At 46.4% G+C, this 26,520-nt stretch overlaps 2 protein-coding genes across 38 annotated transcripts in view; one reads left to right on the top strand and one right to left on the bottom strand.

The window, feature by feature from the left end:
* Nucleotides 1–26,520, top strand: part of TBC1D7 (TBC1 domain family member 7) — a 61,410-nt gene that overhangs the window by 18,491 nt on the left and 16,399 nt on the right. For 19 of the 33 annotated variants that reach the window (XR_010126574.1, XM_054490813.2, XM_063665813.1 and 16 more), the window contains 3 exons: nucleotides 2,202–2,347; nucleotides 3,428–3,557; nucleotides 4,771–4,895. Coding sequence is in view for 30 of the 33 variants with exons in the window: in XM_054490813.2 (XP_054346788.2) it covers nucleotides 2,202–2,347; nucleotides 3,428–3,557; nucleotides 4,771–4,857 (363 nt within the window). In the remaining 3 variants the exon portion in view is untranslated. Of the gene's footprint in view, nucleotides 1–2,201; nucleotides 2,348–3,427; nucleotides 3,558–4,770; nucleotides 5,007–23,961; nucleotides 24,149–26,520 lie in introns of those variants that run through there. The other 14 variants (XM_054490816.2, XM_063665812.1, XM_054490818.2 and 11 more) reach the window with 2 other exon arrangements.
* Nucleotides 22,714–26,520, bottom strand: part of PHACTR1 (phosphatase and actin regulator 1) — a 574,022-nt gene continuing 570,215 nt past the window's right edge. For all 5 annotated transcript variants that reach the window (XM_054490800.2, XM_054490801.2, XM_054490802.2 and 2 more), the window contains 3 exons: nucleotides 26,246–26,386; nucleotides 23,635–23,711; nucleotides 22,714–22,789 (listed from right to left, as the gene is read on the bottom strand). In XM_054490800.2, the coding sequence (XP_054346775.1) occupies nucleotides 22,774–22,789; nucleotides 23,635–23,711; nucleotides 26,246–26,386 (234 nt within the window). In that variant the 3' untranslated portion in view covers nucleotides 22,714–22,773. The remainder of the gene's footprint in view (nucleotides 22,790–23,634; nucleotides 23,712–26,245; nucleotides 26,387–26,520) is intronic.

Genomic DNA, 26,520 nt, shown 5'->3' with positions numbered 1-26,520 from the left:
TGAGCATGTTTTTATATGGGTAAGAGGCAGGTGCATTTTTTTCCCCTATAGAGTTCTTGAGTTTTTTCCTTCTCCATTTTAAAAAGCTCTCTTTAGGTAGGGATATTAACCTTTTAAGATTATTCATTAACCTGGGAAAATGTCCACAATTTGTTGAGTGCAAACAGCAAAATACTAAATCGTGTATTCAGTATGAGTTCAACTAATAAAAGAAAGAGAAGTGTGTCTGTATGTATGCAAGATAGATGCTCTATAACCTAAGTATTACCAATAGTTATCATTGGGAGTGTGATTATACTTGCTGTCTATATCCTCTTTATTCTTTAATAGAGTTTCAAGATTTCTTATAATAGGCTATAATAAACCAGGAAAAAGGTTAAAAAATTAATTAGATATTGGCAAAAAGATGTATATTGAGCGATTATTAAGATGTTGATTGATGTATTCAAAACTTTATATTAATTCACAGTATTGATTTGCTCACTCAACAGTTATATATTGAGTGCTTACCATGCCAAGTGATGTGCTAGGTACTGAAGAACCAGCAGTGAACAAAACAGATACAGTACCTTCCCCCCGTGAGCTTATTGTCTGATAAAGGAAAAAGACAATACATAGTTTTAAAATGTTCACACATCTCCATCTTGTTTATTATTTGTACTGACTTTTGGATGAAATTTTCTTTGCTCTGAGACATAATATATAACTGTGTGTGTGTGTGTGTGTTTTCAACCAAGTCAATAGGAAAAAAGTGCATATATCCCCTTTGCAAAACCAACCAAAGTTCCTTGTTTGGGAAGTTGTCTGCAGTGTTACTGAGAAACTCTAGGAACCGTTGAGCAGTATAGGGAGGTTGGATAAACAGGAAAAAGAGATATCCTGAAACAGAAAGGGGAAAGCTGGACCAGATATTATGATGTGGGCCCCTCTTTGCCTGGCCAACTCCTGTCTGTTCTTCAGAGGTCAGCTCAAATGTCACCTCTCCTGAGAAACTGCTTCTGCCTCCTACAGCCCAGGTTAGGATTTTCTCCTGGATGTACCCAACATCTTGTGCTTGTTCCCATCATAGCATCACAGCGTTAGAGTGTATTGTAGTTACCTCTTTACTAGTATGTCTCAAGCTGTAAGCTCCTTGAAGGCAGGTATTTTCTCTTACCTTTCACTTCATTCATTGTATGTGGCACAGTCTCTGACTATAGTGGACATTGTAAAGGTGATGAATTTCCTCTTTGACAGAAGCAGAGAGTTATAGATTTTGAGTAAAATAAACATTTATATTTGCTTAAGTGATGCAGGCTCTGGTTGTACTCCTGCAGATAGTGAGTGTGGACTTTAGGATTTGACTCTTAGAGCCCATTCTCAGCCAGTGGACCCTAAATATAGCAGCCAACCTAAATATAGCAGCCAATGCAAGATGGATTTGGCCAGGTTTGGGGAGCTGGCTTTATTAGCTCTCAAGTCTTCTAGTGTTGGCTGCCACCCGACCTCATGAGAGAGAGGCTACCAAGTGGAATCCAGGTGCTTTGTTCCCTCTGAGTTATCTCTTGAATTCTAAGAAATTCTTGTGTACGTTTATGTTGAATAGAGAGTTCACCCTCTGTACATCCCTGTTGTGTGAGCCTGCTTGGCACTGGTGCACAGTGGTGCTCAATCCAGGGCAGTGTATGTATGGTCAATGACTGGTCAGCCCCTTCTCATCTCCATCACTTTTTGCCTTATTCTTCCTAATGCCCTCTCCCCACTCTAATCCCACTCTATTTCTTTGGTTTTACCTTTCCTCTTTCCCCGTTTTTTCCTTAGTATATAATCTACTACTCTAGACCAGCCAGTAATATAATGGGCCTTCCTTAGCTCCTCAGAACAATTGAATTTTGCTTTGGACTTTTGCCTTTGGCTGTCGAATCTGGCTAGTGAAGTTAGTATTAGGGTGACCAACCATTCCATTTTGCCTGGGACTGCCCCAGTTTCAGCACTGAAAGAGCCCTGTGTCCTGGGAAACTCCTCGGTCCTGGATGGTTTGTTACTTTAGTTAGGGCTGACCTGGGAAACTGCTGTGTCACAAGTGACTTGGATAATTCTGAAGTTTTGTTTTCTAATACTTCCTTGAATTCAGCATGTACTTTTTTTTCATCAGCGACTATAATATCAGATGATTTTATGACACAGGAAATGAATAATCTCTGTTCTTGCTTAATCTTTAGCCAAAAGTGTTTGAACAATACTTGAATCTGGAAGATGGCAGACTGCTGACTCATCTGAAGATGTGTTCCGCAGCGCCCAAACTTCCTTATGATCTCTGGTTCAAGAGGTGCTTTGCGGGATGTTTGCCGGAATCCAGTTTACAGAGGCAAGTATGTCTTTCGAAGACATATTGAAGGCTTGGCGTTAGAGCAGAGTTCTGGCCTTTCATGTGGTCATCCCTCAGAGTATAAATTTGCTTTAGGACAATACAGTAATTTGAAGCTCAATCCTCCAGCAGCTACCATAACAGCACATGATTCTGCTTATTCTTGAATATACAATTAGAAAAGTTAAGGGCCCTCAGTGCATTAGATGCTGTGAAGTAGTCACACCTCAAATGGTCTCCATAAGTTTATATAAGCATCAGCTCCTTTTTTCCAGAAATGTGACAGATCCTCCTCTAGTAGAAATCTTAGTATTAGTTTCATCATCATATCTTTAAAGAAGCTGAAGGCAGTCAAAGATTTGAGACTAAAACTAAGTTCTTCCAGTCAGTTTCAGACATGTCTGGGTATTTCGGAGTCCAGGTGCCACCCATTAAGACTTTGTGATGTAGTAGAATAGTAACTCTTAAAATAAGTTATGGCACTGAACAGTGCAGTACACAGAGAACATTATAAGATAATATGTAACTAAGTGTATGAAGTAGAATACCAACTTTTAAGAGTTATAGGAATGATCAGAATTATTATTTTAGAGTGGTTATAGATCAGTAACTGGCTCCTTAAGCCCTTAGAGAAGTTTAAGGAGTCTGTTCCCAGAATCACTGGCAATGAAATTGAATTTATCTCATTTCGTATACATCTTTTGTTATCCTTTAGTAGGCTATAATTATATTAGCATTACAGAATATTAGCAGAATATGAACCATTAGTTTAGGATTTTCTTTTTCTTCCTCAAAAATGTCAGGTTCACAACATGAGGGAATATGATTTTGGTAGATTCCTAGTGGAACAGTAATTTTTAGTGAACTTTCCTTTTTCCTTCTAGTGCTGATTGTATCTAGAATAGATTTCAAATGGCTTCTGTATTTTGTTGTTGTTTTGATGATTGTTTCATAAAAGTTGTTCTTTGAAGCCTTTACCTAAAATTGGAGAAATTTGATTTTATTTTGTAATTTGAGATGTCTAGGTTAAACATAATTCTGAAACTCATATAATTTGATTATATCTCCTTATTTTTGTAGGGTTTGGGATAAAGTTGTGAGTGGATCCTGTAAGATCCTAGTTTTTGTAGCTGTCGAAATTTTATTAACCTTTAAAATAAAAGTTATGGCACTGAACAGTGCAGAGAAGATAACAAAGTTTCTGGAAAATGTAAGTGTGCTTTGATTTGATTTTGAATCTGGAAATGAAGTTACCTTAGCAAGTCAGATTTTCCTGTTACATTAGATTATTTCAGAGAAATAATAATTACATTATTTCAGAGAAATAATACCTTAGAATGTTTCAGAGAATAATTATAATAATGATTATTTTAGGGAAATTATTTAAGAGAAATAATAATTTGATTTGATTTTGAATCTAGAAATGAAGTCACTTTAGCAAGTCAGATGTTCCTGTTACATTAGGTTATTTCAGAGAAATCATACAGTATATTTTTACATTATAAGAAACATTTTTCCCTGAAAAAGTTTGGCCTAAAGTTGGCCTGAGGGTTAGTTTGCATCCTGTCTTTGGGAAATGATGGTCTGAGACCACCTCATGAATGTGTCCACTTAGAACCAGAGTCTCATCCTCCATGTGACTATCAGCAGGCATGTCAGGAAAAGGAATAGGTGGGATCTGTCATTTTACAATGAGTAATTTTTGTCAGTTCAAAAGGGGTTCTGTATTTTGGAGGATTTTGTAAGCCATTTCATTTCTGTTACTGTCTCTGGTGTAATCCCAGTTGGGTTTATTAATATACAGTATTAACCTAGTATATTGCTGAAAAAGGCAATGGTAATGAAATTAACTTTTCCCTCGCTATGTATCTTGGAATACCCTTTACCAGGCAAGAAGTAGGATTAAAGAGACTTATGCCTGAATGATTTTCACAAAATCCAAAATCTATTCATTTTTAAAATAGTGTTAACATTTGAAAAATGGCCTGGTAAATTATAATAAAGTACTGAGTCAATATCTGTTGAATAAATGAATAATCATCATTATAACCAGAAGCGGCTAGCAGTGCCAGGCCTGTGCTAAGTGTTTTCCATGGGTTACGTCATGTCCTACTGTGAACAGCTCTGCGAAGTCAGGCTATCATTTCCCCAATTTTAGAGATGGGGATCTGAAACCCAGGTAGCTTAGGTAACCTGCCCGGGGGTGCACAGTTAGTGAGCAGTGCAGGATTTGAACCCAGGCAGGCTGACACTGGGGCCCTTTCATGTCCTTAGGTAGCATGTGATGCAAGCCTTTTATGCTGTCACTTTCTGAAAAACAGTGAAAACTCCCATGGAAGTGGATTTCATGCCACAGTGAATGAGGGAAGACACTGAAGTTGTCAACACTGAAATTTCACAAAGACTGATTTGCTTGTCCACAGATTCCCCAGGACAGCTCAGATGCGATCGTGAGCAAGGCCATTGACTTGTGGCACAAACACTGTGGGACCCCGGTCCATTCAAGCTGAACGCACCCGCTGGTTGTGGACCGTCTGCCAGGCCTACCGTGAGCATTGTGTTCTTGGCATATGATCTGGGAAACTGATTGAATAATACACTTTTCTTGCTTTGGTGCTCAAAGTGGTTTTTTTCCCCCAATAAAATTATTTAATTGAAATGCCTGCTGTTGCCGTGTTGGCGAGCAGCATCTTGCAGTTACATAGAAATGTAAAGTTCATCTCTGAATAGCATTTCAAAAGGGTTGTTAGAAAATAGCTCCCTGATTTTAAAGCGGTTTAGTCAGGGTGAGTGGGTGCGTTAACCAGCAGTGCGTAACTAAGCCTGCCCTGCCTGTGTCTAATTAGCACCAAGCTAGTTACTTTCAAGGTCTGTTTCTAGAATAAGAGTGACTTCCTTTTGTTGACACCTCAGATTTGGCTTTTGTTGATGCAGTACGTGTTTAAATCCAAGCCAACTGCCTTCTGAGGCTTCATCTTGCTAAACAGGCTTTAAACAATTCCTTACTCTTTTTTCTCTTTGGGCCAGTTGGAATGAAACCATTATTGAACAAAATGTGTTTGAATTGCTCCTAGGAGCAAGTACTTGTTGGATATTTTGCTGCACTCACATTTTTCTTGATGGGGCGTTAAATGTAGGATGTTAGGGCGCACTGTGCCACACACTAAAGCAGTGAGAGAAATGGCCGGTGAAGGTGAACAGCTCATCACCCCTGGACCACCTTGTGCCGTGTAAATAGCATGGCCACTCTTCACTGGAGAGTTCCCGGCTTTGGGAGTAGTGAGTGAAAGGAGTCCCTTTGTTTCACACCGGTTCAGCCTTCAGACCTGCAAGAGCCTGAGTGGTGAGTTGGATTTTCCATGCACCCGCTAAAAGACGAGGGCAGCTATGAACTTATAGAGGTACAATTCTGAGAATTCAGGCCCTCCCTAGTGTGTGAAATATCTGTTGAAAAAAAGTTCAGAGAAAGTGTGAGTTTTTGAAATCTGCTGCCTCTGAATGCTAACATATCCAAGAGTATTTAATTTTTTAAAATAAAAATGCACTCCAAAGAAAAACCTTTTAAAGCAAAATTGCTGCCTAAAGTTAAAATTTTAATAAAAAATGACTTATTGCCAACCATTTATGCCGAAGCCAGGCAGGAGCGCTGGTACTCTTAGGGAGCAGGAAGTCTTAGGGGCTGAAGTTCCTCTTACTTCGCTGCTTTGGCTGGAGGCCAGCTGATCTGAAATGAAAGACTCTTACTGTACTGCTAAGAGATCTAAAAATAAATATTCTGCAAGTATATTCTGTCAAACCCAGTTTGGTAAAACCTTTCTGGCTGTAGGGTGTGGGGTGGCAATTTTTTCTTGAAGTTAGTCAATCTGAGAGTTTTTCCTCATTAAAACACTGATTGGCGGAATGATTTTTTTTAAGGCCCACCCTGAGAAAGTGGTGGATGGAGAGGATGAGCATCAAGTTTCACTTCATAGCAGAATTTCACTTTGCTGAGAGCTAAGTGTTTTGAAAATGTTTGTGCCTGCTGTCTTGGGTGAGGAGCGCAGTTCCTGATAAAAATACATCCATATGCCTTTTCTTCAAAACATTTTGTCAGGATACTGCAGAATTTTTCCTTCATATATTACAACCCACGGTTCCTGTCACAAACTATTGCAGTTAAAATGTGGGATTCTTCCTCGCCCTTGGAAAGCTGGAATTTAACATGATCAAATTTAGTTTCTGCTCTTTCCCTTCTAGAGATTTGCCTTAAACACAGATGAGAGAAGATCTCAGTCCTCTTGGCCAGGAGAAAGGAAGGCTGAGGAAGGTTGGAGAGTGTGTGTGTGTTGGGGGTGTGGCTTTGGCCTGCTGACAAATCGAATGGTTGGATTGCGTCGAGGTACAATTGTGTAGAGGATTGTGTGTACACAGGCTTGTGTGTCAAGGCTGTTTCAGGAAATGAGGTCAGGGTTCATGAGAATGGAGCACTTTCTTTGTTAATGGAAAGTTCGCCTGAAAATTATGAGGCAACACTGAAATCATATGATGCGCTGAAGGAGCTCTGAGGACCTCCTTGCACTGTAGCTCTGGGTGTGACAGGCACTTGCCCTGTCTTGAATTGCGTAAGTTTCCTGTCATGTGGTCATCACCTCCCCATGGTGACTCAAGGTTTTGATGTTTTCTTTCTGAAAATGAAGAACCCAGAGGGAAGCCAGTGGGGATGAGGAGGGTAAGCAAAGAGCTTAGATGCCCAGGACCAAAATGAGTCACTGGCTCACATGGCCCAAGTGACAGCACCTGCTCGAGCTCTGTGACCATAAGCAGCAGAGTGACATCCCCAAGTTCTCCAGCCAAGGCAGCCTTTGGGGATCCTGGTGAGGGATGTGGGGTATGGACAGTGAATCTGCCCAGGTCACATAGGGTCAGCAGCTTTTGTCTTTAGCTGGGTGTTTTGGGTCTAGAAGGGCCAGAAGGTGCTTTCTTCTGCCCTTGACAGAGAGGGAAAGGAGTGTGGGAATTTGGGGAGCAGGAGTTGGTGGCATTCCCTCTGTTGGTGGAAACAAAGAGCTGTTTCTCCTTGAGACTGTGTGCCAAATGAAACTGTCCATGGCTCTTGGCACAAGCCATGGCTCCTGGATCAGCTGATGTTCCTCCAGAGCTGGCACCAGTTTGAGTAGGAGGGAGGGGTGAGGGATGGCGGCGTGGAGAACAGAGGGTGGTAGTGATTTCTGGGGGACCACAGTGGGGGTGCTGGCCTTTCACAGCTTTCCCAACCAGTCGCCCTTTCCACTTTGGTCCCTCTGTCAGCCTTGCCTTGGGGAGGTTAAAAAGTGAGTGGACAGTTTCTAGATGAGGTGATAACTCCCCATAAGGGGAGCCCCCTCCCAGGGGCTGATTTTGCTCCAGTACAATGACAAAGGGAGTTGGAGAATGTCATCAGAGAAGGACACACAAGAATCCTAGAAGCTCATCCTAAGCACAACTCCAAATTGAATGTTGTAGCAAGCGGTTAAGGTTCACACCTCCAACTCATACCTAATACTGAGGTTTTCCTTTGCAGTTTACCAGGAACTTACATGGCAGGCACTGGGGACTGCCAGAGCTCACGCTAAGCACTGGCTTTATCACAGAGTCACTTCCTGCTCTTCTCCATCATCCTTTCCTAGAGTCTTAGTAAGTAGCAAGCTGGTACTTGCTGGACATTTTAGCATCTCTCTTTTCCCTGCTTCTGCCTGCCCTCTGGACATAATACTAAGAAGATTTGAGAGGGGGGCAGCAAAGAAGAGAAGCTTTGGAAGATTCACTCCTAAACATCAGGTGGCTGCACGCTATACCGCAGTGGGCCTGCATTCCCACCTCCCGTTTCTCCCTCTTCTGACCGATATGTTTGGTTCATTTGTCCTTTTATTTGTTTTCATTCAATCACGAAATATATGTGAATACACTCTTAATTATGGGCCAGGTACTGAGCTTAATTGCTGAACAAGACATGGTATCTGCCCTCTCGGAGTGTGCGAGCATGCAGGGAAGACATATTTAACAGATAGATGTTTTGTTCCAGACGTCTTTAGGAGAAACTCTCAACTCCTGTGCTGCCACACCAGGGAGAAGGTGGGCTGAGTCTGTCCAGAAGCTCCAGAGGAAGGATAGAATTGCTCTGAGATGTGTGATTCTGTGTCCCCTTCCCTTATTAATGGAAGAGGTGACAGGAAGAGCCTTGGACCTGGGATGGGGCATGAGCATCTGCCCCACTCACTAGTTTTGCAAACCAAGCCAATCACTCAGTCTGTGTCTTGGTTTCCCCATCATCAAACAGTGATTCTGTTACATCCCTTCCTCCCCAGCATGCTTGTGAGCATCACATGAGTTGGCTGTGAAAGCACTTTTAGAAGCATGGAACTCTGTGGATATTTAGTATTTTCAAGAGCATCATTTGCAAGAGTGTGGCTAGGCACTGTCTCTATTTGAATCTACTGTATGCTTGGAGGCCTAACTCAGCTCTACCTTCTCTGAAAATTTGTTAACTGCCAAGCTCAAAGTGCATTTTCCTAACTCTGAGCTTCTGTAACATTTTAGGGACCACTCATTTAGCAATAATTGTTTGGAAGTCTCTTGTTCGGTTGTCTTGAACTTTTATTAAGTGTTCCATGTGGTTTCCCTCTAAGATGCAAGATTCTTGAAGCCAGGGGCTGCCTTTAGCACACCCGAGGCACTGGCACATTCAGTGTCTGGCGAGGGCCCTCCGTGTGGTTCATAAATGGTGCCTTCCTGCTGTGTCCTGGTGGAGGGAATGAATTCTGGTCTTTCAGCCCCTTGTAAGTGTCCTAATCCCATGCATGAGGAACCACCCCAAGACCTCACCACCTTTCAAAGGCCCCACCTCCAAATACCATCACCCTGGGGGCTAGGATTTCAGCACACACATTTTAGGGGAAGACAAACATTGAGACTAATACATTGGTTTAGAATGATCTGTTTACGTCCCAGATTTATGTGACCTCTTTGAGGTTAGTGATAATGACTTATTCTTTTTTTTGTTCCCCCAGTGTCAAGCACATCTCCTAGCCCACGTGGGCTCTTCATGAATATTTGTTGAATATGGGAAGGCCTGGTTCAGCATTAAGATGCCTCCATTGACAAGTAGTAGAGTTGCTCTGAAGCAAGCTTGCTTAAAGGAGATTTTATTATAGGATGCAGGGGGTGAGGCTGAGAACCTAAAGAGGGAGGGCTTGGAGTCTGGGATGGGACTAAAGAGACCCTGGACCCTCTCGTCCTCTTATCTATGATCCACACAGTGTGTGGGTTCTGTCTAGAGTCTGTGTCTCTGCAGTCTGGATCACTCTGGTAGAAGATGCCCCACCCTAAGACACTAAATGTATACATTACAGGTCCAGCCTGTGGAGATAGACTCTCGTGACGCAATTCCCAAATGCATGGGAAAGAGGCTGTGGTCTGGCCTGGGCTTGGGGCTGCCTATGAGCCAATCACATAGAGCCGAGTGGGTGGAGGCATCCCACAGCAGACGCAGGGCCACCAGGAGCCTCCCTTGTGTCTACTGCAGTGCAGGGAGTGGTGAGCAAGGGGCATGGTGGACAGGTCCACTGTGAACTGGGAAGAGACTGTCAAAGACTCTCTGCTCCACTTAGATCTGTTGACCAGATAAATGCCCTGCAGAAGGGCCAGGGGGCAACAAGAAGCCTTCTGCCTCGACTAAGTCTCAGTGACTTTTCCGGCACCACTTCTTTCTGGTTTCTGCCAGCCAGGCAGGTGGACAGCCAGCCCTTTCCGACGGGGGCGGGCAGAGGGGTATTATCACACCCGCAGCCTTGGTGAACTGACTCACGTGGCCAGGTGCTCCCTTTGCGAACTTTCATACCAAGTCTAATTCAGTCTGAAAGTCTAGAGGAAGTCGACTTTGCCCAGCTCCTTCCTCTCCACCTGGGTCAACTGGGGGGCTTCGCTGGCAGCAGCCGTGTTTATTTGTCTCTGATTTCTCGGGAGGGTGTATAGTTTACCCGCAGGGCGTCCAACATCTGGGTGTCCAGACCAAGTTGGGCTGTGGCCAGGCTGGGTGGCAGTTGAGTGAACCTAAATAAAGCCAGTTAGGGGAGGCAGCTGCTAAGGCTGACTGATTTTCCGATTATACGGAAGGCACGTCCGGACCCGAGGGACGTCAGAACTGGAGGGGAGCTTGCAGATCACTCCATACACAGATAAGAAAAGTGAGGTTCCAGGTGGTCTAGTGAGTTATTTATACAAGGTCACAGTAGCTGAGCAAGCTCTGGAACCCAGGCATCCCTGCTGCCTGTCCAGAGTGTATTTCACCAAGCTGCTCCCTCATTCGGAAACACTGACCCATCTTTCTCTGAGCCTTAAAATCTCTCCATCTGGGCAAAACATTCCAGAGAGGCAGCATCTGCTTAGACCTATTGCTGGCTGGCTGGCTGGGTAACTCAGCACCATGTCCTTATTTGTACCCCAGGGGAGGGGATGAGAGTAAGAGCTCCCACTTCACAGAGTGGTTAGAAGGATGAGCTACAGAAACAGACGTGAAATCCTTAGACCAGTGTCTGGCACAGAAGTTGGTAAATATTAGGTATTATAGTTCTACAAGTGTTTTAATGTGCATTCTCCTCAGAGAGTGGCGCTGTGATGCAGAGTCTCACCAAAGACTAAGAGTCCTAGAGCACACTGCTTCCTGAGAAGAGGTTTTTAGGAGAGTGGAGGCCCATTGTAGACTCTTTAGGGCGTTGAATTGGAACAGGGCTTCTCAAACTTGAATGTGCCTTGGGAGCCCCTGGGGTCTTGGTGAACTGCAGATTCTGTCTGTAGGTCTGGGGTGGGCCTGGCTTTCTGCATTTCTAACAAGTTCCGTGATGATGCTGATGCTGCTTGTCCAGGGGGACCACAGTTTGACTAGCAAGGGCCCAGGGAATGTAGATTTCACCTAATGATGACAGATTTAATGCTGATTGCAAAAGAAAGAAATATGCCACTTGCCTGTGCCTTTTTCTCATTTTTAAACTAGTCTGACCTCGTTTCTAAGCTATTGCTAAAGTTTATAAAAACACTGGAATAGTTTATCAAACCTGGAATAAAATCTCGATACTGAAATGTGAATGTTTTCCACAAATTTTTCCCTTTCCAGGCTAGGAAGTGGTGTCACTCTAACCTTATTACAAATCAGCTCATTACCAAGGACAGCTCTGTGGCAGCTCACCAACTACCAACTACCTTATAGTTGCCTACTCATTCTTCATCCTCTCTCTTCCTTACTAACGACACCCCAATTTTATTTGAGGCAGGAGTGTGTTAACATAACCTTATTCCCCAGGCCCTCTTGCTGAAAGGAATGGCCAATAAGATGGAAGGTAAAGTCATTAGGTAGGACTTCCAGAAAAGGTTTTTAAAGAGAATTTATTCAGCTGGCAGGTAAATTTCCTCTTCCTGGTATTTCCTCTTACTTTCTGCCTGGAACACATACATAATGGCGGGAGCTTCAGCAGCTATCTTGGAATGTGAGGCAACATCAAGAATGGAAGCCACATGATAAGGATGGTGGGGCCGAAAAATAGAGCTACACGTTGATGGTGTCACTACCACACAAGCTCTTTTCTGCTTCATTCCAGACTGCTTTTACATTTTAAAAAATCCCGATTTGTTTCAGCCACTATTATTTGAGTTTTTGGTTATGTGAAGACTGTTGGACCTAATGCTAACTGACAGTACCAGAGCAGATGCAGTTTAGCAAGGCAGATAAGGGTTTAAATCTATGTCTAAAACTATCATCTTTCTGACTGCCCTTTCTGGGATTCACTAGTGGTATAGGGTCAAGGGAACTGGACTGAGAGTTCTTTGCTCATCTCTGCTTTTTTCCTAACTGTGTGACTGTTTTTTCTTGGCCTCAGCCCCTTCATCTGTAAAACGGGGATGAGAGATGAAAGTGACCAGCACAGTGCTGGGGTGCAAAACTCATTGCGCTGGGGCTGGGGGCGGGGTGTCTCAGGATGATGGTGTGGGGATGTGATGCAGTGGCCAGTGCTAATGCGGCAAGGAGGGGCCTCGTGGGGTGAAGCTTGGGTGTCGGCAGCAGTGCAGCTTCTAGTCCTTGCTTGCTTTAAAAAAAATTTTTTTGAGATAGAGTCTCACTGTGCCACCCAGGCTGGAGTACAATGGTGTAATCACAGCTCACTGCAGCCTCGAGCTCCTGGGCTCAGGTGATCCTCCCACCTCAGCTTCCCCGGTAGCTGGTAGCTGGGACTACAGACACATGCCCAGCTAGTTTTTTGCATTTTTTGTAGAGATGGGGTTTCGTCATGTTGCCCAGGCTGGTCTCGAACTCCTGGGCTCAAGAGATTCACCCACCTCGGCCTCCCAAAATGCTGAGATTACAGGCGTGAGCCACTGCACCCCACCTTCTAGTGCTTTCTTTAGGGGTGTCCCCCCTTGGTGTGCTGAGGGCAGCAGAGCACCTTCCTCTGTTGTGACCAGAAGGGTTGGACTAAGTGACCCTTTTAGCATGAATGGCCTTTGGTTTTGTTGGGAGGGAGCTGGGGGCAGCACAAGCAGCTTTCCACTGGGCTCGAGAAACCTGCCTTGGCGTCTTCCTCCACCTAGGCGTGATGCTGAGCCCTGGGAGGCAGCCCAGGCAACATCTTGCCTCCCCGCACAGCTTTGCTGCTGAAATCTAAGTGACTCTACCCTGCTGCTTGCTCTGAGCCAGCCAAATGTCCGGTCAAAAAAAGAGCGTTTGTGCTGTCCTGTTGACTGGGGCCTATAGTAAGATTGAAACCACAGCAGAACTGTGCAAACCTCTGCTGTCCAAATCAGAGATGCTTTTTGCTTCTAATACCACTCAACTACTCTCCAAACCTGAAGCTGTCACTCTTTGTCCTTCCCCTCCTCCCCACTCCAATCAGTTACGTTCGGCACCTGCGGGGTTTCCGCTCATGCATAGCTAGCTGATTCCTGGAGGGCAAAAACCATGTTTGGCCTCTCTCTGTTTGGCCCAGTGGGTCTCCGTTTTTCTGCCCAGCTGCTGGACAGCCTGAAACATTCCTGCCTTTTCTTGCTGTGGCCGGTTCCTGGATTTTAAAATTGGGTATGATTGAAATAAGGTCTGTCTGGGTGTGCATGTTACACACAAGTTAAATTTCCCTGTTCATGTTTTGTCCTATAAAAGGCAGTCAGCCCTGTGTGTTCTTTCTGGTCTTCTTATTTTAAAAAAATAATTGTAACTAAATTTGTTGATGGAAAAGGTACATGTGCCAACAGAGGGGAAAGGCAGCCAGGACAAAAGGGTCTACAGTGACTGGTGGCTGTTCTCCATGTCCCAGCCCCAAGGACCTTTCCTCAGCACCAACTCCTGGGGTCTAACAATGAGCGTGTTGTTTCAGGTCCTTTTCTAGGAAGAAAGAAGGGGTTTGTCCTGCCTGCTTTGGGGCTGTCATCACCAAGTCAGTGAGATGGAATTGAGGAAAACCCAAGGTGGCTCAGCTGCCACAGGGGCTCCTGCCATGATTGCGTGGATGCTGATGAGTGGGCTGGGGGCATGGGGGAATGGGGTTGGCCCAGGTGACAGCTCATATTCTAATGGTGGCTTGGAAAATGTCCCCACCACCCCAGCAACAACGCAGCACACAGTCTGAACAAAGCCAGCCTCTTGCCAGATGGCATTTTTGCTATTTTAACCCCAGGGCCTTGCAGAGCCAGTACGCTGGGGCTTCAGTGAGGCGGCCAAGGCCTTCCAGGAGGCTCAGGTGTTGAACCATAAAGCCCCAGATGTGCTTCATGAATGACGGCCTCGGTCGCACAGTGGCAGGCCTGCTGCACTGCGGGGACTGGCCACAGGGTTGCTGCGTGAGACCAAAGCCTTTAACTTGATGCCGTCCCTGGTCAGGACTGTCTGAGAGAAGAAGTTCAATCCATGTGTGAAGTGTTTTTTTACCTGTGTAGCTGGAGACTGACTTATCCTCTTCTGGGTGGGGGCTCTGAATGGACCCCAGGACCATGGACCCCAGGGACCCCCCGCCACACTGGACAAGGTGTCAGTGACCCCTCCAGGTTGGTGATTGGTGATTAAGGAACAGACAGCATTTTCCTCCCTCCCTCTACCATTTCTGTTTCTCGTTTTTTTGTTTTGTTTTGTTTTGTTTTGTTTTATTAAAGGCAGAACAGCAATGGTATCTCCACATAGGAAACACCAAGCCTTAGTGACCACATGAGATGCAACGTCTTCATCATGGATGAGGAAGGGAACTGTTCTGGAATTCTGGCTCAGAGTAGATGCATCTTAATGGAAGAAGAATTAGTCAGTTCTGTTTCCGTGGTTTACTCTTCTTGTCTTCTGCAGATGAATTCATTAGTTTAATTAATGAGAGCCCTTTGCCTTCCTCTGCAGTGTTGCCCATGGAAATAGTGGATGATCATTGCTCCCTATTATGAAATGTGGAGAGCATTATCCGATTAGGAGCAGAACCCTTTTTTCCCCCAGAAAATAGCTTCTAGGTAAGGGACTGGATGCTCACACACGATGAAGAAGTGTCTGGTGTTCTTCCCTCTCGTTAGGTAGCATGCCCTTCTCTTCCTGCCTTTGCAACAGCTCTAGGTAGGACCCACACTGTACAAGTGCCTCATTCGTGACTTCTGCTTCCGTTGCAGGAAGTCATAAATGTTGGCTGACTGTCAAATGCTTGTGGGAGTTACCCACGGAGTGGGGAAGGGGGAGGCTCAGCTTAACCACAGACAAAGTTGTGCATGAGAGGCGAGAGGGAGGAGCTGGGAGCTGGGGCTTGGAGGCAGTCCATGATCTTTCCGTCTGTGATCCTCATTGTCAGAAAACTATGTAATCACTCAAGACAGGCAAATGGGATAACTGGATGGATGCTGAGGAAGTGTGAACTCAAGAAGGTAGAGGGAAAGCCACGACACGTCAGCGTAGCAGGGAGGTTAAGGGCATTGCCTTAGAGTCAGGCAGACCTGGGTTTGGAAGCCCCTCCGCCACTTACCATCTGTGTGACTTTGCCCACGTTGTTGTTTGGGGACCTGAGTTTCCTCATCGGTGACCAAGGTGTTGTAAGGGTTAAGGAAAATGTGCATGAAGATGGCCTAACAGAGTGCCTGGGGTACGATAAGTGTTTACTGTGTGGGAGCTGTTAGTGGTGCTGTTGGTAGGAATCAAGTGACCAGTCAGCCAGAGTTAGAAATCAGGGCCGCCACCTGCCAGGTGTCAGAGGAGACAGCTATTTGTTCATACTTTTTTTTTTGTATGCTTCTTATTGAGTTCCAAGGTTGCCTACGTGAGACCTCTCTTGGACTCCTTTCAGGGAAGCTTAGCTGCTCAGTGCCCGAGGGCCCTTGTTAAACCCTGGTTGTCCCTGAGGTGGTCCCAACATGGCCACATCAATAGCATCCCTCACAGGACTCCCAGATCACACACACCAGAAGGGTCTGCTCGGGAAGCCTGAGCAGAGTGATGTAGCAGGGGACAGGAGGTGAGGCTGGCGGAAGTGAGCAAAGGCCACACTGTCACTACGGATGCCACACTGCAGAGTGGGGCTTGATGGGTAAGACAGTGGAGGCCACTGCGGGTACCAAGAGGGAGGGGGGGGTGAGCCCATCTGAGTTTGGAGAGATGACTCTGGCTGCAGGACTGGATGCTGAGGCCACAGGCAGAAAGACCATGGCTGCCGTCATCCAGGTGGGAGAACCTTTTTCAAAAATTAGTATATCTGTATTTTATTTTATTATTTATTTATGTTTCAATAACTTTTGGGGTACAAGTGGCTTTTTATTATTTTTTGGAGACAGAGTTTTGCTCTTGTTGCCCAGGCTGGAGTGCAATGGCATGATCTCAGCTCACTGTAACCTCTCCCTCCTGGGTTCAAGTGATTCTCCTGCCTCAGCCTCCCAAGTAGCTGGGATTACAGGCGCCCACCACTACACACATCTAATTTTTTGTATTTTTAGTAGAGATGGGGTTTCACCATGTTGGCGAAGCTGGTCTCGAACTCCTGACCTCAGGTGAGCCACCTGCCTCGGCCTCCCAAAGTGTTGGGATTACAGGTGTGAGCCGCTGTGTCTGGCCCCACAAGTGACTTTTTGTTACATGGATAAAGTATATAGTAGTTGATCCTGAGATGTTAGTGCTCCCATCACCCGAGTAGTGTACATTGTACCTAATGTGTAATTTTTTATTCCTACCCTTCTCCCACCCTCCCCCTTCTGAGTCCCCAAAGTCCACTATATCAGTTTTAGGCCTCTGTGTCCTCATAGCTTAGCTCCCACTTATGAGTGAGAACATACGATACTTGGTTTTCCACTCCTGTGTTGCTTCACTTAGAATAATGGCCTCTAGCTCCATCCAAGTTGCAGGACACTCTACCATACCTTGCTGCTTTTTAGAAAACCTGGGCCAGGGGCTTGGGACAGATCTGAGCTGCAGCCATAGACAGGGAGTCATCTGAAGCCACACCCATGGAGGAGATCACTTAGGACCTGTGGAGAGTGAGCCAGGGAGCGTTTCCCGAGTCAAACGTGTCCTTTGGCTTAACAGGTTAAGTAGCTACATCCATAGAGCACCCTCAAACCTGCGCTGCTGTAGGGGACAATGCACTGTGTCGTAGACATCACCCATCAAGACCCAAGAGCACTCCAGGGTGTTTTGCCCAAGGGCAGGGAGAGGCAGAAGGATGTCAGATAACCTGATTGATGGCGGCTTCGGGATGAGGCCCCATGAAGGCACTTGGGAGGGTAGGTCCCAGGGCCACCCAGCTCTCCAGGAGGGCAGTGCATGGCAGGGAGGGACCGCAGGGACAGATGGCAGATTTGTGGTGACCTGAAGGAGAGGAATCTAAACTGTTAGAGAGACAGGCCTCAGCAGGACTTACTTTAAAGTTAACTCTTTCCTAACGACTAAGTTGAATGTTTTAAAAATTCCAATATTCCCAAATCATGGACAAGTTGATGCTCCAAAGAATATTAGGAACATCTAATTCACTGTCTCTGTTTTCCACATGAGGAAATTGAGGCCCAGATAAACAGATGCGATAGACACACCAGGCTGCCCCTTCCTGCAGAGAATGTGTAGCCACAACCTTTGTTTCCTTGGGAAAGGGCTCCCTCCAGTTTCCTTACCTCTTGCCAGGCAGTCTGCTAGGAGTTTTATCGAAGCTGTTTCTTTCTAGTCCTTTCACTGCCCTAAAACTTGCAATCAAGTTCTCAGATTAATTTATCAACAGTCAGAGAGTGGCTGGGCGCAGTGGCTCACGCCTGTAATCCCAGCACATTGGGAGACAAAGGCGGGCAGATCACGAGGTCAGGAGTTTGAGACCGGCCTGACCGACATGGTGAAACCCTCTCTCTACTAAAATACAAAAATTAGCCAGGCGTGGTGGTGGGCACCTGTAATCTCAGCTACTCAAGAGGCTGAGGCAGGAGAATCGCTTGAACCCAGGAGGCAGAGGTTGCAGTGAGCTGAGATCATTCCGCGGCACTCCAGCCTAGGAGACAGAGCAAGACTCTGTCTCAAAAAAAAAAAAAAAAAAAAAAAAAAAAAAAAATGCAAGGGAGGCAAAAGGACAGAAAGAAAAACTGATGGATTTTTGAAATATGAAAACCTTTTTGTAAACTACTTGCCCCTTCTGTCATAGCCACTGCTGCTCCAGGGGCCCCCTGGCTGCACAGGTGAGAGCGCTGGGCACAGATACTCTGATGCAAATACTGCAGGACCTGAACATCCAGGAGGGCTTCACTGCTGCTTCCCAGCAAAGATATGAGCAGTACATGGGGGCACTCGGAGATCTCAGGCAAAGGAGAGGTGGCTCCCTTTGGGGATTCTTCTCCCAGCCTTTGAGACTCAGAAGTGGGATTCCTGGACCAGCAGCATCAGCAGGCCCTGAGAGCTTATTAGAAATGCAGACTCCCAGGCCCCATTCAGAACTACTGACTCAGTACCTGCATGTTAACAAGACCCCCAGGTGATTCCTAGGCAAGGTGGTTTGAGCAGCACGGCGCGAGGTTGCCCTTTCCCAGAACAGCCTTTCTATACTGCTGGACCAAGGATATGCTACCCAGCAACGTCCCCTACCTAAAATGCAGCCCCTCTGCTTCCGCTGAAAGCCTTCAAAGCGACAAGTTAGTAACCAGAAGATTATGCAATGAAGTTCTTTGCTTTATAGATCAGATACTCAGGCTTCTCAAGAACGGAGATAGAGGCCAGGCACGGTGGCTCACACCTGTAATCTCAGCACTTTGGGAGGCCGAGGAGGGTGGATTGCCCGAGGCCAGGAGTTTGAGACCAGCCTGGCCAACATGGTAAAACCCTGTTTCTACTAAAAATAAAAATGCAAAAAAAAAAAAAAAATAGCCAGGTGTGGTGGTGCACGCCTCTAGTCCCAGCTACCTGGGAGGCAGAGGCAGGAGAATCACTTGAACCAGGGAGGCGGAGGTTGCAGTGAGCCAAGATCTCCAGCCTTCCCAGATCATTAAAAGAAGGACAGTTGACATTTTAGATATTCTTATGAAACTGTTGAGGAAGGCCGGACGCAGTGGCTCACGCCTATGATCCCAGCACTTTGGGAGGCTGAGGTGGGCAGATAACGAGGTCAAGATCAAGACCATCCTGGCAAGCACGGTGAAACCCCATCATCTCTACTAAAAATACAAAAATTAGCCAGGTATGGTGGCGCGTGCCTGTAATACCAGCTACTTGGGAGGCTGAGGCAGGAGAATCTCTTGAACCCGGGAGGCAGAGGTTGCAGTGAGCCAAGATCGCGCCACTGCACTCCAGCCTGGCAATGGAGCAAAACTCAGTCTCAAAAAAAAAAAAAGTTGAGGAAAAAAAATCCTAGTACACAAAAGTCTTCTAGAAAGTTAATGTATGTGCTACAATACTTCCTTCCCCCAATAATACCAGAGACATGCAGTTGTCCCGTATGTCCACTCACTCTCACTATGTATTTTGCAGATGAGCTGACCTCTCCCATTCCTGCAACCTCCCTTTCCCAGTCAAAGCATTTTTGGTGGTTTCTGCTGCTGGTTGATAACAAAACACACGAGTCAAGAATTTTTTTTTTACTTTTTTTTTGGTTTGTTTTTAAAGAAACTGCATACATCATCAGAGACAAACAATAATTTAAATACCATGCAGTTTCTGTATGTACAAAACCTAGGCCACAGAGATCCAGTTTAATTTGTATTCTCCATTTACATCGTTTTCCTCATACAGCCATCATCTGTTAAATTAGAACCTGGGAGATTAGGGGATTGGCGGTCACCACACTCACTCCTATACAAAGACAAACTATGTACAGACACCCAGGAAGCAACTGGAAAATGCAACCGGTCTGGGGATTAACAGACAGATAGGGAGAAAAAGTCATTTAAGGTGACCTTTGCCCACCGGCTGTGCACAGGGAGAGCCTGAAATTCCATTCATCGAAGCAACACACCACGATTTTCATTCGGCAAATAAAAATACATGTTCATAAGCGGGAGAAAAATAAACTCAGAGCTTTTCATCACATTTACTGTCACGTTGTTTGGTTTCTCTAATCTGACATAAAGGCTAAAGTTTTAAAAGTTTTACAGGGCTTTGAGGGCCTTTGGAGATGAGTATATCAGCCATTTAAAAAAAGCTAGTAGGCTGATGGCGGTCTCTTCTGTCATTGATTGGGGGCAGGGGGCAGGGTCGGGCAATGTCTGATCTTTAGAAGGAAGCATTTGATTTGAGACATTTCACATTTTTCCTCTTACGCTAATCCAAATGAAAAAAATGCTCAACTGGGAATTTACACACATAAAATAAACTTCGACTTGCCAGCTGCACTGGCAAAAAAGAGATGCATTTTAAGTCATCTAGCTCACCTTTTTATTTTTTCCCTTAATTAATGTCAAATTGTCATCTTGGAAAGTAACACAAATTGCTGCAGTTGTCATGACATTGTAGCGAAAAAAAAAAAAAAAGAAAATTGACTAGGTCTCTAGAAAGACCTTAAGGTTTTAAGAAAGGAAAGAGACAGCAGAAGGCCCATCCTGCAGGCCACAGAGGTTGCTGAGCCTGTGTAAGAGCCACTTAAAACGGGCTTGAAATAGCCCATCCTGAAGGCGCAGGACCTGTCAATGGCAGGGGAGGTGCACCCCTCAGTCTGAGCAAGTGACTGCTGGAAAAGAGGCCCTGCAGGAAGAGCAGTGGAAATTGTGTTCAATATCTTCCATGCACAAAGTGGACTGCAACATGAGGGCACTTTGGGCAGAAACCCTGGGCTGTTTTGCTGGCTGGCTGCAGGGAGATCCGCTTGGGCCTTATATCCCCAGGGAATCTGAAGGGCCAAGAACTAAGGCCAGCAGAGAAGCCATGGGCCTATCATGGGAGGAGTCCGGTCAATGGAATGAATTTCCTTAGGACTCGCTCCTGGCCAGGGAGGACCATCATCATGCCAGGGCACTGCGTGTGCCAGGAGCCCAGCTGCAGTTAGAGGAAGTTCAGACTCAAAGCCTGGCCGGCAGGCACCTCCACCTGGAACACGTGCCCACCCACCCGCCGTAGAGAAGTTCAACGAAAGAGCCCTACATCTTTCGTCATACCATTTGCACATTCAAACGTCAGTAAGCCTTTCGGGAAGACTGTGTTTACAGCCACACTAAAATCCCGATCACATTTTCCCTGAACAATACCTCTCCCCACGGCAGGAACTATTCAGATTCAAGAGTTAAAAAAAAAAAAAAATAGGATCTAGTGATGTCATCCTCCTTGGGTCGGGCAGAGGCGTGCTGGCTCCAGGTGGCAAGGCAAAGCTGCAGCTGGAGGCACCGCCCAAAGAGCTGCCCTGAACTCTCCCCAGCAGTTGTCCGGCTCCTGGGTTAGTGCCTACATGGGAGCCGTTCATGCCTGCAAAAAAATGCAATGGCCTCGTTGACGGGTGTGCATCCTAAGAGTAACCTGCTCCCACAGGGTTTGTGGTGGGGAGACTGGTTAACTTTTTGGAAAGGCCAAGCTGGCATCTTTCTAAATGGCATGTGTGGTGGAGAGTGTGCCACCACCTAGAAAGACTGGGGTAATGATGGAGTCACTCCAGAAGGTGAGAGAGCTCTGCGACTGAGGGCCTGTGAGCTCTGTTAGGAAGGAAAACAAAAGCTGCAATGGGCCTCTTTAGGATGCTTGTTAGGGTTTAGGAGGGTCCGGGCCTCATTGCACACCCTATCCTGGGTGTCCTAGTCAGAGACACACCCACAATCATGCTCCCTGGCATCATGAGGATAGAGGGAGGAGCTCTCTGGATCAACTGGAGCAGGAAGGGGCACTGTGGACAGGTGTGGCTGGTGTTGGCCTAATTCTGGCACATGCCCAACTCTGGGGCTCCTTCACAGAAACTCTTCAGTGCAAAAAAAAAAAAAAAAAAAAAAAAAGGACATGGAGTGGTTCCAAGTCCCTCAGTGGCTGGAAAACCAGTCCTACAGGAATGGTTTCTGGCCTGCATGCACTGGTCTTATACACAGAAGCTAAGAACTCCCAAGCCATATAATCACCAGCTTCGAGGCACACAGAGAAAATAAATGTCAGCCAAGCAGTTTCTGACCCCACAGGTTTCAATAGGGTCCTCCCACTCAGACTTATAAACAGCACAGGAGTACCTTAGCAATGGCTGTGTGTGTGCATGGGTCACTCATGACACTGGACTCTGAACACAGATGGGTTGATTATTTGAACTGAGCATATGACAACTTTCCCCTTCTAAACCAGAGCTTCCTGAAAGGCAGCTCAGCTCAGGCAGAGGGGGCAGGATGGGTGCTCAGTGCCAGCCTTCGTAGCCAAGAGGCAGCCAGACTCCCCCAGAAATGGGCCCTTCCCTTTTTGTCACTGTGTGGGTGGTAGCTGAAGGGAGGGAAAAGCCAGGGGCAACTGAGAAGTGTTCCCTCCTTCTTGGCATCAACTTCAAAGGGCCCCCAAACAAAATGTCATGTCTGGAGCCAGTACATTTGGCCAAGTGTAGAAGTCCAACCAGATCATTAGCTTTGCACAGTACCCCACAAAACAAACCCACCCCTTCAGCTTTCTTTGGACTCTGGTGACAGACACTTGTGAGGAAGAGGTTTGCTGGAGACTTCATGAAGGCAATGCCTGCTGGGCCTGGCTGGAGAGGACAAGGACCGTTCCACCTGCCAGACAGTCTTCAGTCAGGGCCCTGCCGGTGCCCTTGGCACTGCCGGGGGTTGGGATGCATTTTGGTGTCAGAAGTGGGACCAGCAGCTCGGACCGCCGAGCCATCACTTTTGCGTTTTCACACATAAAATCCCGATTGTGTTTCCTTGATTTTTCTTCTTCTTTTTAAAAAAAAGGCAGTTCAGAAGATTTACATCGTAATGGGGAAGTGAATAAATACCAGCACTTATGGTTCTTATAAATTTATGTTTTGAAGACAGCATAGCACTCAAGAGGAATTCGACTGTTAAGGTCGGTGAAACCTAAGGAAACAAATAATTACATCAAGACCAAGGGGCTGCCAAAGGTGCAGGATTCAATAGTCCAATCTCCCATCCTCAGGGAGGTTCTTGACCGTGAGACGGAGGTGCAAGCTTCCCACCGTCATCCCCACAGGAGTGCCACTGAACACACACCTGGTTTTGAAATAGTTTCATCTGGGGCAGCCCTGGTGGCCTCCACCTCCTGCCATCAACCTGGATCCAGCAGCAAGGTGCAGAACCCAATCTGTGTCTCTGAGTCTCTAGACTAAATACTTGTATGTCCTATTTCTCTAAATGTTCCCCCCAAAAGAAAGTCAAAATTAAATCAGTGGCTCTGTTGCTAACTAGCGATGCAACCTTATATAAGCCTCTTAATCACTCCGTGCCTCAGTTTCCCCAAATATCATCATCATGCTGGATTGTCAGGGAGAATGTCAGGGAATAAGAGAAGTGGTCCACTTTGGAAGTCCCGCATGGACTTGGTATTTTGTTCAGGTTTGGCCTCTGCTGACTGGTTGCAAATTGGCAACAATCTTTTCTCCTTGACTTAAGTTTTCACAAAAACCCACCTTGGGGTCGTTGGTAGTCTGGTGCTTATCAGACCTTTAGTTTAAATGAGTGAAACTCAGACTTTGCAGAAAGTTGATTTTAGCCCGTGCCATCTGTGTTCCACTTCCTCGTTTCAGTAACCTAAAGTGGAACCGCATGCCTACCTTCCTACCGTCTTCCTTCCCACGGCACCCACCAACCCACTCATGTCCCACAAGTGGGAGAGCCTCATTTGGAGATAAATATTGCAACTTGAGGGAAAAAAAGGGGGAAAAAAAAAAACCCTTAATACTAACCTTGTTAAGTGTCTACTCAATTCATGAACTTCCATCTCAGTGCTTTTGAATTCATTGAGCTCCTTTCGGATGGCAGCCTGGAATCAACAGAAGCCCATCAATGTGCAATGGGAGAGAGACAGAAAAAAACTCCCCTTTCAGTTCATCCCTAGCAACATATTTTTCTTCTTTAACAGACAAACAAGTTTAAGATGAATTCTTTCATTGGGGGGAAGAAAAATCACCTGAGATGTCCTTTAAAACAAAGATTCCCTTCCTTCCCTAAATCTAAGTTGCAAATGATGACAGGCTATTGCCCAAAGTGTGTTTTTCTTCCTCTTTTCGTAGAGCTGTGGCACTGAGGCATCAATGGTGGTGTACACCTACCCCACACTCCTGGGGGCCCAAGAACACATTCAATGTCAACCTCTCATCTTCCGTAAATAAACGAAGCTCAGCACAGGCACAGCGATGCCTCGAGGTGGAGACTTCCAGAAGGCGTGGATCAAATTCTCCAACCAAATTAGGGGGACAGGTGATGGCCAGCTCCCTACCAACCCTTTGCTTTTGCTCTTTTACAACTTCCCTGACTCTTCAGTGATGTATTTCACCACGTGAGATAACATTTTGAATAACCTCACATGTTCTGAGATGATCCCAAATCACCCCATCCTTATAATACTGCCACTGAGGAGGCAGGGCCTGGAATCAGACAGCCAAGAGAGGCCATTAGAGAGCAGGGGAGGAGGAGGGGCTGGTAGAGAAGGCTGCTGGGGCCGGAGACAACCTCACTCTTTCCTCAAGGGTGGAAATTGCAAACGTGTGCCTTCTTGCACAGCTCTATGGCCGATACTTGCTTTGATGGGAATATCAAGGCCCCAGGAGTTTGAGGATAGAAAAGTCTTCATGTAGGATCAGAATGGCCCTCCCTAGGAAAAGAAGGCTGGCTTAGGTTTAAGTGCCTGGGTAGCAGCTTTGGGGGCGGGGGCAGGGGTCACCCCGTGCTTCCTGTATTCTGTCCCCAACAGCCATTGAGAAACTGGATATGTTTTTGGCCTAAGAGCTACTCAGAACTCTATGAGGGTGCAAGTAGAGATGTCTGTGGTTTCCTTGCACACTTGTGAATATCCTTATCCTTGCAAGCATACCGTAGAGAGAGTGTGGACAGGAAAGGACAAGAGTGAAAGCCCCTTCCTCTTCGTATTTAGATGACACACTCCTGGGGAGCTGGGTTTGTCTGTCTGGGGCATGTCAGTGTCAGCTCCCGGGTTGCTCCCACAAATTCCCATGCAGGGAAGATGTGAATGCTGTGTTTACAGAGGAGGGCATAGTCTTCCACACATTGTGTCTGTGGGCTGACCTGCCACAGGCGAGGTCGTCTCTGGAAGTCTATCTGCCTCTTGCTGCTTCAGTCCCAATCAAGTGCGGCAATGTGCCTGCATACATGTTTTCTGCACCTCCTGGATCCAGGGTTGGTGATAATGTAGCCAGCCTGGGCCATAGATGACTTCCTGCTGTATCATATAAGAAAACCCTGGGCCCCTGAAACGGACAGAGTGAAGGCAGGACTGTTGAGCAGAAAGGCCCCTGACACACTCCATGGTTTCTATCATTACCTACACATTGGGCAGAATCATTATTCCAGAATATATATATATATATATATATATATATATATTTTTTTTTTTGAGACAGAGTTTCACTGTTGTCATCCAGGCTGGAATTCAATGGTGTGACCTTGGCTCACTGCAACCTCCGCCTCCTGGGTTCAAGCAATTCTCCTGCCTCAGCTTCCCGAGCAGCTGGGATTACAGGTGCGTGCCATCACGCCCGGCTAATTTTGTATTTTTAGTAGAGATGGGGTTTCATCGTGTTGGTCAGCCTGGTCTTGAACTCCTGACCTCAAGTGATCTACCCGCCTCAGCCTCCCAAAGTGCTGGGATTACAGGCATGAGCCACTGTGCCTGGCGCACAGACTACATTTTTAAAAAGACCCTTAACCCTCCAGCTCCTCATGGTGACCAGACTAGAATCAGAGAGGATTACCAAACAGAGGTTCATTCTGATACCTTGTCTGGTGGACAGAGAAAATGATTTCTCATTGGCATCACTGCTTTTCCTAAAAAACAAACTGAACTTCAGATTATTGTTTTTGTTTTCTAAATCGGCGAGGGGCTAGTGCAGTGAGATACGTTTTGCGACGTCTCTTTGATTTGTGCCCTATTTCCCTCCTGAGGTTATGCGTCCACTTTGTCTTCTCTTTTGGTTTGGTGAATCCCCCATTGGATGCCGGCAGCATCGTCCCCTATACGAAGCCTGGAGCTTCGTGCCTTCACCTGTCTACGCCTATCCAGTGCTATTCTCTTTCTCTGGGCACAGCCTCCCAGGCTGCCGCTCCTCCTCCTGTAAAACGGGCACAGTATTATGTGCCTTGTGTTTTCTCCGATTCCGCAGCCTTTCCGCAGATTATCTGTGGCCCCTGGGGAAAGGTGTTGGGGTCCCAACACTCCTTTATGGGGACTGCGGCTGAGGCCTGGCTGCAGGTCTCCCTACACGCTCCCCAGCGGTGAGCCCAGCGAGACACCCAGCAGATGGTCCTGCATGCCACTCTCCAGCACTCCCCTCTGCTTACTTTGTCTGCAGCGGTGAGGCGGGTCCACGGCTTATCTGCCCTGCGGTCATAGTCCTGAGCGTCAGCCACCTCCACGTAGTCACTGAAGCGGATGAGGATCTTCCTTTCCCGAAGCTCTTCCACCGTGGGCCTTTGACTGAGCTGCAGGCAGGGAGAGAGATGGACCCAGTCAGCCAGAAGGGTTGACCATGGCACTTGGTCCTGTCTGTGAACTTGCAGGCGTGGAAAATAAGGTTCAGTGAGGCGATGGATGCATCGCATAGTGAGTGAGGGGC

Source organism: Pongo pygmaeus, chromosome 5 (assembly GCF_028885625.2).
Source record: "Pongo pygmaeus isolate AG05252 chromosome 5, NHGRI_mPonPyg2-v2.0_pri, whole genome shotgun sequence".
NCBI lineage: Eukaryota > Metazoa > Chordata > Mammalia > Primates > Hominidae > Pongo > Pongo pygmaeus.
The sequence above is the reverse complement of the archived record's forward strand: the minus strand, read 5'-3'. Positions and strand labels throughout refer to the sequence as shown.